Source organism: Eriocheir sinensis, chromosome 44 (assembly GCF_024679095.1).
Source record: "Eriocheir sinensis breed Jianghai 21 chromosome 44, ASM2467909v1, whole genome shotgun sequence".
In the NCBI taxonomy this organism is placed as follows: Eukaryota; Metazoa; Arthropoda; class Malacostraca; order Decapoda; family Varunidae; genus Eriocheir; species Eriocheir sinensis.
This window is the reverse complement of record NC_066552.1, coordinates 487,005-503,518: the sequence shown is the minus strand read 5'-3', so window position 1 is coordinate 503,518 and position 16,514 is coordinate 487,005. Positions and strand designations below refer to the sequence as shown.

Sequence of the window (16,514 nt, the reverse complement as noted above, 5' to 3'; positions counted from 1 at the left end):
TCCTTTTGGATTAAGATATAATTCTAATATTTTATTTAAGCCAACAACAAGGTCTGATGAAAAGTTTCAAGGCTGGTCCATGACTGGTGAGACGTGGCATGAACTTGTAGGTCAGGGCCGCTAGGCGTGCACACCACCTCCTGGGAGGCAGTCTGTGTTAGTCACCTTCATCCTAAACCACTGATATCTAAGTCCTGTGCCTCACGCCCCTCACCCAGCGGTCAGCTCACCCGTCAGCAGGTCTCTCAGCAGTCACTGTAATGGATGCAGCACTCAACATGTGTTCACTGGCAGGGTTCAGCAGAAAGACTCATCCTATGAAAGCAACTTGTATTAACTGGAATTTTCTGAAGTGACTTTTTTACCATGCCATGTTGTACTCCAGTCCAGCTAGACAGTGAGGCAGGCCAGGCATGTCAGGCAGGCAGGGGAGAGGCATGAAGGTACTCTGTCAGTCAGTCAGTCAGCCGCCCGTCACCCTCAGGCACCAGCTGGAAGGGTTCGTGCCGGGGGAGGTAGTGCCGTGCCTTCTGTCCCGTGCCAGGTTGAGGCAGGCATTATTGAGAACAGGTTTGTCCCAAAACATTCTGAAGATCACATTTACAATTGCAGAACACATTCCCCACATAAATGTGTACTACATGAATCCAATGGACTTGTTAGGTGACCCTGTCTGCTGGAACTCTGCACACCCACACTGACATGCTAGGAACAAGCATGTGTGCATGCAGTGAGTTGCAGGAGTGTGTCTCCACACAGCACCGTGCCAGGCCTCCAGTGTTTCCTGCATTGTTCATTTTAACATAGGGTGCAAACACTAAACCTTCCCTTTTTGCTCCTTATAGATAGTTTTTGTTAGCCTTCTCTAAGCAGAATGTCTTCGTTCTCATTCCCTGGCACTGAAGTGTTGGCTGTTGACTTGAGACGAGAACTGTCACTTTGTGTCCCCATGTATGTCATGTATAGCCTACCAGTGATGCAGAATGGTGGAAAACAGGAACTTGAAGTGTAGGAAGGAGCTCACTGTCCCATTGCTCAAGGTTCAGCATTCACCAGCATTGTAGTAAGGTCTGTGCCATAAGCTCATGTCACTTTTCTGAAAACATGTCCATTGTTTAGGAGTCTTTATTCCTATAGATGCTGCAGCAGGATGATGGAATGGGCCAGGGCTGGTGCCTGGAGGTGACCCTGACCTCAGCCTCAGCACCTAACAGAACTTTCCCTCTCATTGGGTTCATCCATGTTATGTAATGACCTTTGTACAACTGTTACCAAGTGCTGAAAGCATTTTGGTGAAAACTGAGAATGATGAAGCCTTCTGTGTGATGCCATAGAATACATGAGGCCAGCACAGAGGGAGTGATTTGAACTCCACAGCACAATGCAAGTCTTCTGGGCCCCGAGTCTGTCATGGCTGGGAAGTCACTCCCCACGGACACAAGGCAACCATCCGCCCAAGATCCTTTTCCTCCTTGGCCCAAGTGGTCGCCCTGAACAAAGACTGCCTGTATGATCATGAACTTATTAAGGTGTTTATTCATTATAAATATCCAATATTCAGAGGAGAGAATAGATAAGAACTTTGAAGAGCTGTCACCAGAGTAAGTAAGCCAGAGGATGTGCTCGTTTATCATCCCTTTCAAAGCCTGGATGCTGAACGCTGCCTCAACGAAGTGGAGTAAACCTGTGACCTTTATGCTGGCCCTTTTTTTTTTTTGTTTTGTTTTTTTGTTTGTTTGTTTTATAGCAAAAGAGACGGCTCATGGGCAACAAAAAAAATGCAGAGAAAAAAAAAAGCCCACTACTCACCGCTCCCATAATAGACAAAAGTAAAGAGAGATATGGTGTGGCGGCCCCCCATCCCAGCCCCTTGTCCCAGCAGCCCTCTTTGGGTGTGACTGAGCGGCTGCAGGTCACCAGTGCCACAAGCTGTCCTGGGCTGACCGCCGGCCTGCCGTGGCTGCCTTCCATCATCACTGCCAAGACTTTTAAGTGGAAACAGTCACTAGTGTTTTGACATGAATGCTAGTCTTGGAATTTTTTATCAGACTAATTTCTTACTTTTAAGTTAAACAGAATAGATATTAGCATGAATATATTTGACCCTCTGAAGGAAGAGCAACTGCAGCTTCCTTTTTGTGGGTGTGAGTCCAAAGGATCACTGGCTTATGTTTTGTGGCCGTGGAAGGAGTCGTGGCAGAGGCAGGAAATTTCTGTGGAAGGCAATACCGTGGCGAGAAGTTCCTGGGATACCAACCTGGCGCAGAGCATTGTGGCTGATAACACTAAACAGTTTTCTCAGTTTGATGATTGAACTCCCATGCTATCAATGCACCTTTTGCTGATATATTTGTTCAAGAATGAAATGTAATTGAATGGCAGACATTTTTACCTGAGTCCCCCTTGAATACAACTTGTGGCAAACTGAAGGCAGGGACGTATTGGCGCTGAGAAGTGTTGGTCACCTCAGCGCGGCCGTCCACCCGCCTTGCAAGGGTTCAGCGCTGTGTTGCTGTGTTCAGAAGCCAGACTTGTCACGGCAAACACCAGCCTCACTGTAGCCTCTCTGGGATGTTAAGTTTTGTGGGCCTAAAATTAAACCAAGCAGAACTTTGTCCTTAACCCGTCCGCTGCAGTTGGAACGAATTTGGCTTTCACTGGTAGCCTGGTAACATACACTCCCAGGTCTTTCTCTGCCTCTGTGGTGGATAGTGGAGTGTTTCCCATGTGGTATTGGTGTGCTGGATATCCCCTCCCAAGGTGCAAGACTACATTTTTCTTCATTGAATTATAGCAACCACTTTTTGATCCATTCCTGTAGCTTGGTGAGGTCTTCTTGTAGGAAATCTGCAGCCAACGGGTTAAGCAAACACCTGCTTCACTATAGCCTCTCTGGAAGCTGCCACTGTCCAGATATTAAGTTTTGTGGGCCTAAAATTTAAATCAAGTGGTTCTTTGTCCTTAAGCAAACACCAGCTTCACTTTAGCCTCTCTGGGAGCTGCTATTGTCGTGATGTTAAGTTTTGTAAGTCTAAAATTTAAACCAAGCAGATCTTTGTCCTTAAGCAAATGCCAGCTTCACTAAAGCCTCTCTGGAAGTTGCCACTGTAATGATGTTAAGTTTTTTGGGCCTAAAATTTAAACCAAGCAGATCTTTGTCCGTAACCACACCAGGACTCTGCCTCTCTGCCACGCACACCACAGAAATTTCATGTTAGCCGTTCCTATCCGCTGCCGAGAGCATGATGAACACAGAGGTGCCCAGGTATTATTAACGCCGGCCTGGGTCACCCGGGTCGGCTTGGTCAACTTATTAGTCACCCTCTTTTATAGTTTTTACCTGAGCCTAACTTTTATTACTTTAGGATTTATTTCCATGTGTACATATTACTAAGATCTCTCCTCACACCAGACCCCCAATTTTTCATTCTAACAGCCCCCCTTTCTCTCGCAGTTCACGCCAAAAAGAAAGGTATTGGTACGCACCTCATGGTAAACCTAGATTACATTATAGACGTTGTCGTAAACCCATTTTATCATAGTTTGTCCGGCAGTTACTGATTTGATACATTTTTATAGGCGACTGTGTATGGTATTTTGAAGCTTTAGTACTCAAGTGTATTTTGAAGCTTTTGCTATATTTTACAAGAGTATTTTGTACCTGAAGCAAACCTAGAAGTACATTTTTGTGAGATTTTGTGTCCAGCATTTTTCATATTCGAGATTTTTCACACATATTTGGAAGTTTCAAATATGAGCAGACTTTTTCAGTGGTCATTTTTGAGATAGACCACCAACCAACCAACCATTTTGTGACCCCCAAACAACTTTTCAAAGCTGCCTTTAAGAGAACAGATATGAGGAAATGTAGTGCAATATATATTTGGTCCGGCATCCTGAGCCTTTCTCTAGTGTTAGTGCATGCGACCCTACCACTGACTCACACATGGCCACACGTCCCTTAGCCTAGCACACAGCGTACAGCCGCCTCGTAGCCCAGCATTGAGTAGGACATGCTGAAATTACACCATCAGCATATTGTGGTACTAATGCTGTATAGACCTTGTAGCCTTTGATGAGACATTAGAGTACATGATAGCAGTATATGAGACAAGTATATATTTGGATGTGGAGCGGGGGTTACTCATCTCCTCACTAGCTCTCACTAATGGCCGGTACGGTCGCTCAGAACTCCATGCCATATTAATACTTCTCAAATTGATACTTTTCAGCCTCAGAACAGTTAGTGATTATTGTCCTTAGGTGTTTCCCGCCAGGAGACTGATCAAAACAGACCGTCATGACGTCCCTTTGTACCAGGAATCCCGTCTTTTTCCTAGCTGTTAGTCTCCCCGTGTCTGTGTTTTCGAGTTTGAGATGCGGCCGAGGCTTGCGTCCCGGCCTAGGCACCCTTGGCGAGACCAATGTTTTTGGACAGACGGCTCAGTCGCTCCCTCGTCCTCACTCCTCACTTGGTGAAGGGCAAACAAACACTTGCACTCTTTTTACAAACCTGCAGTCGGTTTTTCACTAACTTTCATAACTTATTTTAAAACTCACAATAATATAAAAGCTTTTGATTTTTTTGTGTTTGGAGAGCCAGAGAGAAAAATGTGTGTGTGTGTGAGGGTGGTGGTGCATAGGTGTGTGTGTGTGTGTGTGTGTGTGTGTGTGTGTGTGTGTGTGTGTGTGTAAAATTCATAATTCACCATGGCCTGATCACGCGTTGGACTCACAATCGCCAGCAAGTACCCTCCCGACATTATGCTCATTCTAGACAGCAAAGCCACTGTGTTTGAGGAAGTACTGAGTCTTGGTCTTGCTCTGTCTCGTGTGGTCACAGTTACACGAGGACTGACCTGGCTCTCCTAGGTGGCGGCACAGGTAACATCACAGGTCTGGTGTTAGGACAGGACAAGGTGACTCAAAACGTTATCTTGACTTAATTTCCACCACCTCTGTTATCCTGTTAAAGTGTTCATTATCTGATTCGCATTTTATGATGAATATTGACTAGATAAAATATGTAATAATAATGATTTTGATGCAAGTAAGTATGTTTACACTTATTTGGGATCATAACTCCTCATTACTTCTTTCCATTGAACTCCAGGGACACGTTTTGTTTGATATCAGTGAGATGCTCATCTTTAAGAATCTGCTTAACCACGATGCCTTGAAAACTTGTTCCCTTTGTTCTGCCTCTTTGTCACAGAGTCTGAATCAACGTTGCCGGATGGTCGTACTCTGCCTCTTATGCTTGCCGATTTCTGACCCCAAAACTGCTTTCATCACCCAAATAACTGCATTAATATATGCTTATCGTTTAAATGGTTAATTATTTACAGCCCAAAAACTTTCATCACCCAATAACTGCCTTCATATATGGTCATTGTTTACATCGTTAATCATTGATGCTTCTCGGCAACAGTTATGGGCCAGAAACCAGTAAATACGCGGCTCTTGAGTACGATAATCTGTTAACTGTGGTCTGAATGTGTGATAAAACATCCTACTAATGAATAATGAAGCTTTGTGCAGAGCCTCCCTGGTGCCGCCCTGAGCCTCGGCCACTCCCGGCGGTGGTGGGCCAGCATCTGCTTTCCTGGTAGGGGAGTTACGTCCTTCTGCTGGCAGGGGAGTCACGGCCCTATGCTGGCAGGGGAGTTGCTTTCCTGTGCTGTAGGGCTGCCCGCTTGGCCCAGCACCTCCGGGACGCCCCTTGCAGCACACGGGACTCACCACAGTGTGTTTGGTGAGGGTGTCCAGCGGGAGGCCGAGGCTGGAGGGTCGCCAGGGCAGGACCATCACGGAGCATGGTGTGGTTAAGCAGACATTAGTTTAGTTCACTCTGGATCACCTTCTGCCTGCACTTTATATTTTTGGGGTGTACATACGCCGGGAATGAACTTTCGTCATAATTTCTTTACCTACAAAAGCCCTAAATGAACATGAACTTTTTATCCTCAAGTATGAGAACTAAATCGCATGACCTCACTAAGCTCACTCTGGGCCTCGGAGCTTTGCCCTGAACCTCAAGCCGCAGTGAGAAGGACTGAGTGATTGCAGTCATAACTTGTGCCTAAGCTCCCTGATAACCTGGAGTGAGTATTGCTGTCCAGACCCTTCACACCCGAGGCCCTTCAAGGTGATCATGACACCAGTAGCCACCGCCCGAAATTGACCTCTCTTTTGGCCTCTCTTAACTTGTACCTTTTTTTTAGGAGCAGCATTTAGTGGGCTTTTTTTCATGCTTTTTTTTTATGCCCTTGAGCTGCTTCCTTTCCTGTCAATAAAAAATGATACCCATGTCACACTGTAGCCCTGAGTGGTCCCTCACAGCACTCAACTCTTGATAGCTTTTACGACGTAGCCTCTTAGTCTAAACTGTCCAGAAATATTGGTCTTTCCTTAAGAGATCCTGACTTGGTTTGTGACTCATTGTACATAGATAGGGAATAGTGGAATTGTGCAGTGGATTACCTTTCACTTTTCACTCCTAGACAACGTATTAGATAGTGTTTTTCCGTTTTTCCGTAGATTCTTTTTAGACGTCCCTCTTGTCTTGTCTTCCCTCCCACCCTTACTGGACCGCCCTAGCCTGCACTCGTTGCCTTCCCCTTGTCCTGCATCACTCTATCTTTGTCGTAGAAGTCTAGGGGAAGTGGCATCTCTGTATATATATCAAGTTATGACATTAAGGAAGTTGTTCTTTTTGATTAGTTTGTGCAAAAAGGTCCCTTCATGAGTAGATGATATGCTAGCAGACATTTAATTCTTTTTCCTCTACTCTAAGCTTAACAAAATTTAGCGGGTAAACTTGTATCTCTGTGACGCTGCGTTGTTCCTGCCGGGCGGTGCTAACTCCTTCCTGTCCTTGCCCAGGTGTCTCAAGAGGAGCCACATACCTGAAGAACAAGGTTAAAAAGCAAGGTGCCTGTGCAAATTTTTGGAAAGCAGAAAAAACATTGAGGTGAGGATCCGAAAGTTGACGTTTTGTACCACATTTATTTTTATTTTTCACAATTTGCAGTCAATTTGTGTCATGTGTTTTTATGAATGCAGAAAAAAACATTAGGGTAAGAATTTGTAGATTGAAGTTTAGTACAATATTTCTTTTTTCAAAATTTACATATAGGGAAAAATAATGTAATGTGTTTTTATGAATGCAGAAAAAACATTAGGGTAAGAATTTGTAGATTGAGATTTTGTACAATATTTCTTTTTTCAAAATTTACATATAGGGAAAAATAATGTAATGTGTTTTTATGAATACAGAAAAAAACATTAGGGTAAGAATTTGTAGATTGAAGTTTTGTACAATATTTATTTTTCACAATTTGCATAAAGGGAAAAATTGTGTTATGTTTTTTTTTTATGAATGCAGAAAAAACATTAGGGTAGGAATTTGTAGATTGAAGTTTTATACAATATTTCTTTTTTCAAAATTTGCAAAAAGGGAAAAATGGATCGTGTTTTTTTATGAATCTTCTAAAACTACTGATTGCAAAACTTGTTTATTTTATATCTAAAAAAATAATGATAACTCGTAGAATGTCTAACCTCCGTCTGCATTCAGGTTTGGTATCCGTCGGACGGTGAAGCAGCAATGGTTCTACTGGTTTGTCATCATCCTTGTGTTCCTCAATACCGTGTGTGTTGCTGCGGAACACTACAACCAGCCGGAGTGGCTCACCAAGTTTTTGTGTAAGCACCTCGACTGTGTGTGTGTGTGTGTGTGTGTGTGTGTGTGTGTGTGTGTGTGTGTGTGTGTGTGTCTCAGGTTTCATATCGGAAGTTAAGGACATGATATTCTAAGGGATGTTTTATAATGCAAGGAAAAATGTGTATCTAGTGTTCATTGATGGATTTATGAAGGCAGTTTAATACATGCCTTTGCCATATCTACTCACCCCATGTTATATAATGCAAGTAAAAATGTGTATCTAGTGTTCATTGATGGATATATGAATGCAATTTAATACATGGCCATATCTACTCACCTCATGTCATATAATGCAAGTAAAATGTGTGCCTAGTGTTGAATTATGGGTTTATGATGGCAATTTAATACATGGACATAATCTACTCCCCTCGTGTTTTGAATTGATGATATATAATGCAAGTAAAAATGTATATCTTATTGCTGAATGATGGTTTTATGAAGGCAATTTAATATCTATTCACCTCATGTTTTAATTGATGATATATAATGCAAGTAAAACTGAATATCCAAGTTTTGATGGATGGATATATGAAGGCACTTTAATACTTTTTTTTTTTTTTTTTTTTACTGCTAAGGAGACAGTTCAAGGACGTTTAAAAAAAAAAAAAAAAAAAAAAAAAGCCCGCTACTCACTGCTCCCATTTACTAGCCCCTTGTTTTATAATGCAAGTCAAAATGTATATCCAAGTGTTAACTGATAGATTTACGAACACAATTTAATTCACATGAACCAAATCTACTCACTGAGCCCTTTTATCTCTTTTCAGACTATGCAGAATTTATATTTTTATGTCTGTTCATATCTGAAATGCTTATAAAGATGTACGCCCTCGGCCCAAGAATATACTTCGAGTCCTCCTTCAACCGTTTCGACTGTGTTGTCATCAGTGGCTCAATATTTGAAGTCATCTGGTCGGCCTTCAAGTCTGGGTCTTTTGGTCTCTCAGTGTTGCGAGCTTTGCGATTGCTGAGAATATTTAAAGTTACTAAGTGAGTATGAGTATTTAGGGCAGTACTTCTTAACCCAGTAGCTGTGGGGATCATGTTTCTTTAAGCGAGAAAAATGAGAAAAATCATCACTCACGCAAACCATTTCATGATCAGTTTATGCATCATCTATTTTTGGGGGTTTATATCATGGCAAAAATTTGGCCCGTCGCTGCTACTGGGTTAAGCTGAGCACCTAAGATTTTCATTTAGAACTTTGCCAAAGTTATCCTGAGCAAGCACCTACAAAGTTTATTATATTTTGATCTCTCAGTGTTGTGAGCTTTGCGATTGCTGAGAATATTTAAAGTTACTAAGTGAGTATGAGTATTTAGATTAAAATCATCAAACTGAGTACCTTATATTTTCATTCAGAGAGATTTTCCAAATTTATCCTGAGCAAGTATCCAGCTAACTTTACTGTACTTAGATCAATAGTCTCATAACTTGGTGCCTAAGATTCTATTATTAAGTTTGTATAGGTTTATCCAAGACACTTACTGAACTAACTTTCTTGTATTCTAGTTTGATATAATTAAAGTTAAGCTCTACAAGTATACTAAGCCAAATTTTTACAGCATAATATGTCTATTTATAGGTTATATTTAAGAATTTTAATGGTAGTGTACTCCGGATCTTTACTGAAATGTTTTGAACTACTATTTTTACGTATTGATGTCAGTGTATAGCGTTGTGTGTGCCGGGCGCCTCTCCAATCCACCCTTGTCTCACAGGTACTGGTCATCACTGCGTAACCTGGTGATCTCCCTGTTGAGCTCGATGCGCTCCATCATCTCTCTCCTGTTCCTGCTCTTCCTGTTCATCCTCATCTTCGCACTCCTGGGGATGCAACTGTTCGGTGGCTCCTTCAACTTCCCGGAAGAAACACCACTTGCCAACTTCAACACTTTCTCTATAGCATTGCTAACTGTATTTCAGGTTAGTGTGGTACCGAATCACTGTATGTGTGTGTGTGTGTGTGTGTGTGTGTGTGTGTGTATTTACCTATTTGTATTTGCCTATTGGTAGTATACAGGGCCTGAGCTGAGTGTGTGTGTGTGTGTGTGTATGTGTGTGTGTGTGTGTGTGTGTATAGGTACCTAATTGTGATATATAGAGAATAGTGCTGTAAACTCTGTAACCTAATTCATTGCTGTACAAAATATCTATATCATTCTATTTCTTGAACATTATAAGATTTTGAGTCATATAATTTCCTTCAACTGCATGTCACCTGTCGGCCCAATCACGGAAAATGCCAGACAGAACGAAGATTAGGGATACAGCACGACCCTCTTCTCATATTTGTCTTTCTTTCCCTTTTTGAACAGCTTAGGATTTTACGTCATAGGATTTCCCTCAGCTGCATTTCACCCGTCATCTCTCTTACGGAAAATGCCAGACGGAATTAAGACTAGAGAAACACACAGCACGACCATCCTCTCACGTCCGTCTTTCCTTCCCTTCAGATCCTAACTGGTGAGGATTGGAATGAAGTAATGTACCAAGGTATTGCCTCCCAGGGTGGCACAAAGTCTGGCATGATCTACAGTCTGTACTTCATTATTCTGGTGATCTTCGGTAACTACACACTCCTCAATGTGTTCTTGGCCATCGCTGTCGACAACTTGGCCAACGCACAGGAGCTGACGGCTGCCGAGGAGGAGCAAGAGGAAGAGGACAAGGAGGTCAGTATTGCGGAGACTTGGGTTCGGTGTCGATGGGGGGGAAACTATGACAGATATAGGCTAAGTGGTTAGGGTTTTTGAGGGACACTGATGTATTCTGCTAAATCTCCAACTCCTTATCTTTCGCTGTATAATCCTGCCTTCACAATTAGAGAAGAATAAGATGGTTTAAATTTGGTACAATACTTTATTCTGTTCTGTGTCGATGGGGAAAAATTAAAATTATGATAGATATGAATGGTCAGGGCTTTTTGGGTACGTTATCTTTCACTGTATAATCCTGCCTCCACAATTAGAGAACAAGATGGTTTAAATTTGGCACAATACTTTATTCTGTTCTGTGTCGATGGGGGAAACTATGATAGATATGAATGGTCAGGCCTTGTTAGACACTTTGATAAGTTCCCCCATATCTCCAGCTTCTCCTTATCTTTCACTGTATAATTCTGCCTTCACAATTAAAGGAGAATATAAGATGGTTTAAATTTGGCACAATACTTTTACTCTGTTCTGTGTCGATGGGGGAAAAACTATGATAGATATGACTGGTCAGGGTTTTTGGGTACCTTGATAAATTCTCCTAAATCTCCAGCTTCTCCTTACCTCTCACTGTATAATCCTGCCTTCACAATTAGAGGAGAATATAAGATGGTTTGATTGAATTTGGTATAACATTTGTATTCTAAGCCACTCCTTGGTTTTATATCAGACGAGTGGCTCAGCTTAGATTCATATTAGAGAGAGTAAGGTAAAAACTTCTATACATTATTCCTGTAATGTCAACTCCACAGAATGAGATAGTTAAATTTGGCACAGTTTTTGTATTCTAAGCTATTCATTAGTTATATATATATCAGACGAGTGCTTCAGTTTAGATTTATATTAGGGAGAGTAAGAGATAAAACCTTCTAAACATTATTCTTAAAGACATCAACTCCACAGAATTAGTTGGTATATTCAGATCTCTCTCTTCACTGGTATTCTAAGCTATTCATTACATATATATCAGACGAGTGCCAGTTTAGATTTATATTAGAGAGAGTAAGAGATAAAACCTTCTAAACATTATTCTTAAAGACATCAACTCCACAGAATTAGTTGGTATATTCAGATCTGTCTCTTCACTGGTATTCTAAGCTATTCATTATATACATATCAGACGAGTGCCAGTTTAGATTCACATAAGAGAGAGTAAGAGACGAAACCTTCTCAACATTATTCCTAAAAACATCAACTTCACAGATAAAAAAAATTACTGTAGATTAGAGTATACCATTTCTCTTCGTTATATAAGGATCTGGTTGTGTCTATAGAGTGTAGGTCACCTTTTTAACAGCTTATTTTAGGGGGTATTAAAATGTTCTAGTCGTCCAAGATCTAGTATTAAAAAACTGATATAGCTGAGTTGAGCAGACAGTTTTGAGGTATTAAAATGTTCTAGTCGTCCAAGATCTAGTATTAAAAAACTGATATAGCTGAGTTGAGCAGACAGTTTTGAGGTATTAAAATGTTCTAGTCGTCCAAGATCTAGTATTAAAAAAACTGATTTAGCCGAATTAAGCAGACAGTTTTGAGGTATTAAAATGTTCTACTTGTCCAAGATCTAGTATTAAAAAACTGATTTAGCTGAGTTGAGCAGACAGTTTTGAGGTATTAAAATGTTCTACTTGTCCAAGATCTAGTATTAAAAAACTGATATAGCTGAGTTGAGCAGACAGTTTTGAGGTATTAAAATGTTCTACTTGTCCAAGATCTAGTATTAAAAAACTGATTTAGCTGAGTTGAGCAGACAGTTTTGAGGTATTAAAATGTTCTATAGTTGTCCAAGATCTAGTATTAAAAAAAATGATTTAGCTGAGTTGAGCAGACAGTTTTGAGGTATTAAAATGTTCTATAGTTGTCCAGGATCTAGTATTAAAAAACTGATATAGCCGAGTTGAGCAGACAGTTTTGATTGTTACGTATGTAGGAAACTATTTACCGCATCCCTGTTTCACAATGGAGAGAGTGTGAGGATCATGAGACAGTATGTTACAATTTCTTACTACATTATATTACTAGTTTTAAGGCGACTAAATTCTTTCCAGCCTCTCAGTAGCTTGGGAACTGATACCCGCTGTCAGTTACACGGTCAATGAATGTAAATAACTTGGCAGCAAGACTTTAGACACTTATATATATTATGACTTATATATACTATGCATCTTGGTCTGCTTTCTAATCTATCATTACATAAGAGTATATATATATATATATAAAATTCCTAAGTTTAATCGGTGCATAAAGCATAAAATGGCGAATGTTTGGCACGCATTATGAGCGGGAGTTTGTACGGCCAAGGGATAGAATGGCTCCTGCATTTCTAAGGACTTAATGTATCCGTGCTTCAGCGAGTGACATTTGGCTGCTTCTAAGGAACTCTTTTTGATATCCATCCTCTTAGTGCCCAGAGGAGCTTTGGTGGTTTTGAATAACCTTAGACGTGAAAGACTTTTAACGTGGATTTCCCTAGATGAGGATTGTAGGTGCTATTTAGATGACGTCAGTGTGTGTGTGTGTGCGTGTGTGTGTTTTATAGAGTGGATAGACCTCATGCAGTGTTGATTTTTCCCCCCATGAATTTTGGACGTGTGTTGGCTTTTGTAGGTGTTTAACGGAGGTGACGGAGGAGACCCCAGTCGTCTTCTCCGTTTTTTTACTTAACATTTTTCTCATCTCTGTTTGCCTGCTGGGACTGACGGTAACGCCTCTCACACACGCCCCATCCTTCCCATCCATCGCCTCCGCCTCTTTTTGATGATGGGTTCTGAACGATGCCAAATTTTTCTGTTAACGACGCAATGGTTGACCCAATTTTCTTACATACTGTCTTCCCATTGATGTGTTTATTTTCCTGGTTATGTTTTTGCCTTCGTTACTGGATCACCAACTGTTACATTCCTGCCTCTTGTTATTTCTTCGTACAGAGTATTGAGAAATATTGACTGGCACACAATGTTTAGCCTTTATGTTGCACTACAGTATTGCTGCACACCATTTCTATGTTCCCGTAGAAACACCATAGTCTACATGTGTTTCCGTAGCCTTAGGACCGAGCTTTGTATTAGTGCTTCAGGCAGGAGTAGAGCCTTGGCTAACAGAATCTCCGAGCTGGATGACAGGTGTACTTCAACCCAACAAAGAGTCGCTCGATTACCTCTCTAACTAAGCCATCAAGACGCCTCTCCACTCGAAATTGACCTCTAGTTTGACCTCTCTAAAAATAAAATAAAATAGGGGGTGGACATGGACACGGAACCTTTAAAAACACCTTAAATTAAACGTGATTTCTTTGACCTTATACAGTCCCTAAAACACAACCCTTGGCTTCCTAAATCCCACACAGTTCCTTAAAAATAACTTGAATATTTTGACCTTACACAGTACCCTAAAAACACAACCCTTGGCTTCCTAAATCACATACAGTTCCTTAAAAATAACTTGAATATTTTGACCTTACACAGTACCCTAAAAACACAACCCTTGGCTTCCTAAATCCCACACAGTTCCTTAAAAATTACTTGAATATTTTGACCTTACACAGTACCCTAAAAACACAACCCTTGGCTTCCTAAATCCCACACAGTTCCTTAAAAATTACTTGAATATTTTGACCTTACACAGTACCCTAAAACACAACCATTGGCTTCTCTGATCTCACACGACAGCGAACTTCAATGTACAGTAATGTGTTATTTGAATCAGTGTGGAACCTTTCCCATTGGGCGTAAGTGTGCCATATCCTGCCCTATGAAATTACTCGTTATCATAATACTCTGTACTCATTTAAAAGTCAACTATTTCTAGTGGTTTATATTACTACTACAACTACTACTATAACTACTACTGTTACCACTACTGCTGCTACTACTACTACTGCAACCCATTTAAACGTTTTGGTCTTTGGCAGCTTGATCAGTATTTGCCACTCTGAGGTCTGGCGTGCATTGAGTGACTCGTGCGTAGGTTGGGGTTGCATCTGAAGGGCCAGCTTGGTGCTCTGGTGACCCGGCCCGGCTGTTAGTGCTTCCAAATAGTGCGTCAGGGTGCCCCGTGCCTCCCTCATCCCTCTCAGTTTTGTTGCTCTGCCTCCTCCTTCTCAAGAGGATGTTACTGCTTCCCTTCCTCAGTTCCCTCGGTGTTTCCTCAGTGGGCGCGTTTCTGTGGTTAGAGACTCTTTAGGTTTCTTCCAGTCTGTCTTTTCTCTCTCTTTTCAAGTGTCCGGCCCTGCGCCGCCATGCTAAGGGTTGTCAGGGGCTCAGGGGATGACATTCCAGTAAGGCTGTCAGTGTTGCCTTCAACACTTCCCTAGACATCTAACCTCAGACGCGCCGCCTCGTTGTTAGTTGTTAGTCATCATTTTGAGAACACTAGCGCCCCAGCTGTTAAGTTAAGGATTCAAATTTTTATGAAGTAAGATATTTTGAAACTTTAAAATCAAAATGTTTTAGTATATAAATTTTTCAAGAGATACAAGGTCAAAAGCTTTTTGAGAGTTAGTGCTGTACTGTCAGTGATATGCTGAGATCACTTCCCTCATGACATCATGGTAGCATGTGGACCACATTGATGTTTGTCACACTGTGTTCTGGCTTGTCCAAAGAGTAAACAAAACCTTTAATTTTATAGACTAGAGCCAAAATGAAGGAGCATTCTCCACATGACCTGTCAGCAGGAAAGGCAATAATTTGGCGGCCCAGGGAGCCGCCGCCGCCGCCGGTGGCCGCCGCGCCGCCGGAGCCAGGGATGAGCACTCAGGCCATCCCTTCCCCTAAAGCCCCACTGCCTGCCACTTTGCTTGGGATAACAAATAAATTAGTCCAAGACCCAGTACTATAAAGCTAGCCTGCAGGGTACTATAGGCACTGCCACTGCCACACTTTGCCATGCCAGTATTGACTATAACACTGCCCCGCGTCCCTCAGCATATTGTGACACCTTTGCCATTTTTGTCTGCAGTTGAACAACCTCCAAGATCCTGAAAGTGTCGTTTCTCTACAGAAGCAGCAAGCCGAGCTTGAAAAAGAATTAACTGCACTACACAACAATGCAGACGGTCCTCCTACGGTAGAAATTTGCCCCCCATCCCCCGGGGGGGGCGGCAAATCCAAGTAAGTCTGCGGTGGGCGATAGGCCGTGTCCTGCCGCAGAATTCCTTCTGAATTCCGCGGCACAGAAACAAAGTAATACTGACGAGACCATTGGCTCTTATCCTTTGAGACACCTAACATTTCCTGGCCCTTTGTGCCCACTAGCTTGTTCCAGTTAACAAAAGGATGTACTGTCATTTATTTATCCTTGCCATCAAAAGTGCACATAATCTGTACAAGAGGACAGTGTTGCCCCGCCACCGCCCACCTGTTGCCCACAAAACAAGGACAGCCTCATAAACCTTCCCGCCCATGTTGATGCAGGAAAGATATGAACCATGTTGAGGAAAATATCTGTCTTGTTGAGGATTTTAACCAGGCATCCATTTGAGTGATACCTTATATGTGTTTTGTGAGTGGGAGTACACCAGCGTTGCCAAGTTATCGTACTCTGAACATTGCCTTCATCATTTTTAGGCCCCAAGACTGCTGCTGCAACCACACACACAACGATAGAACATTAAAGTTAGCATTAAAACTTATTTGTTGATGCTTTTTGTGTTTTTTGCTGTAGTTATCACTTGCAAACAACGACAATGCAATGCCATGAGTCCGATGATTTGACAACGCTGGATTACACTAAAGGGTTTGAAGTGTGTGTGTGTGTGTGTGTGTGTGTGTGTGTGTGTGTGTGTGTGTGTGTTCCTTCTTTCCTTCCCTCCTGTCCTTCCTTCCTTTCTTTCTTCTTTCCTTCCTTCTTTCCTTCCCTCCCTTCCTTCCTTCCTTTCTTTCTTATTTCCTTACTTCTTTCCTTCCCTCCCTTCCTTCCTTCCTTTCTTTCTTATTTCCTTCCTTCCTTCCCTCCTTCCTTTCTTTCTTCTTTCCTTTCTTCCCTTCCTTCCTTCCTTCCTTCCCTCCTTCCTTTCTTTCTTCTTTCCTTCCTTCCCTCCCTTCTTCCTTTCTTTCTTCTTTCCTTCCCTTCCT

At 41.8% G+C, this 16,514-nt stretch overlaps 1 protein-coding gene across 34 annotated transcripts in view; it reads left to right on the top strand.

Moving 5' to 3' along the window:
- LOC126980236 (voltage-dependent calcium channel type A subunit alpha-1-like) overlaps nucleotides 1-16,514 on the top strand; it is a 209,962-nt gene that overhangs the window by 124,163 nt on the left and 69,285 nt on the right. For 22 of the 34 annotated variants that reach the window (XM_050829875.1, XM_050829870.1, XM_050829876.1 and 19 more), the window contains exons 12-18: nucleotides 3,437-3,472; nucleotides 6,886-6,973; nucleotides 7,580-7,707; nucleotides 8,494-8,716; nucleotides 9,448-9,652; nucleotides 10,183-10,401; nucleotides 15,400-15,551. In XM_050829875.1, the coding sequence (XP_050685832.1) occupies nucleotides 3,437-3,472; nucleotides 6,886-6,973; nucleotides 7,580-7,707; nucleotides 8,494-8,716; nucleotides 9,448-9,652; nucleotides 10,183-10,401; nucleotides 15,400-15,551 (1,051 nt within the window). The remainder of the gene's footprint in view (nucleotides 1-3,436; nucleotides 3,473-6,885; nucleotides 6,974-7,579; nucleotides 7,708-8,493; nucleotides 8,717-9,447; nucleotides 9,653-10,182; nucleotides 10,402-15,399; nucleotides 15,552-16,514) is intronic. The other 12 variants (XM_050829899.1, XM_050829903.1, XM_050829901.1 and 9 more) reach the window with 5 other exon arrangements.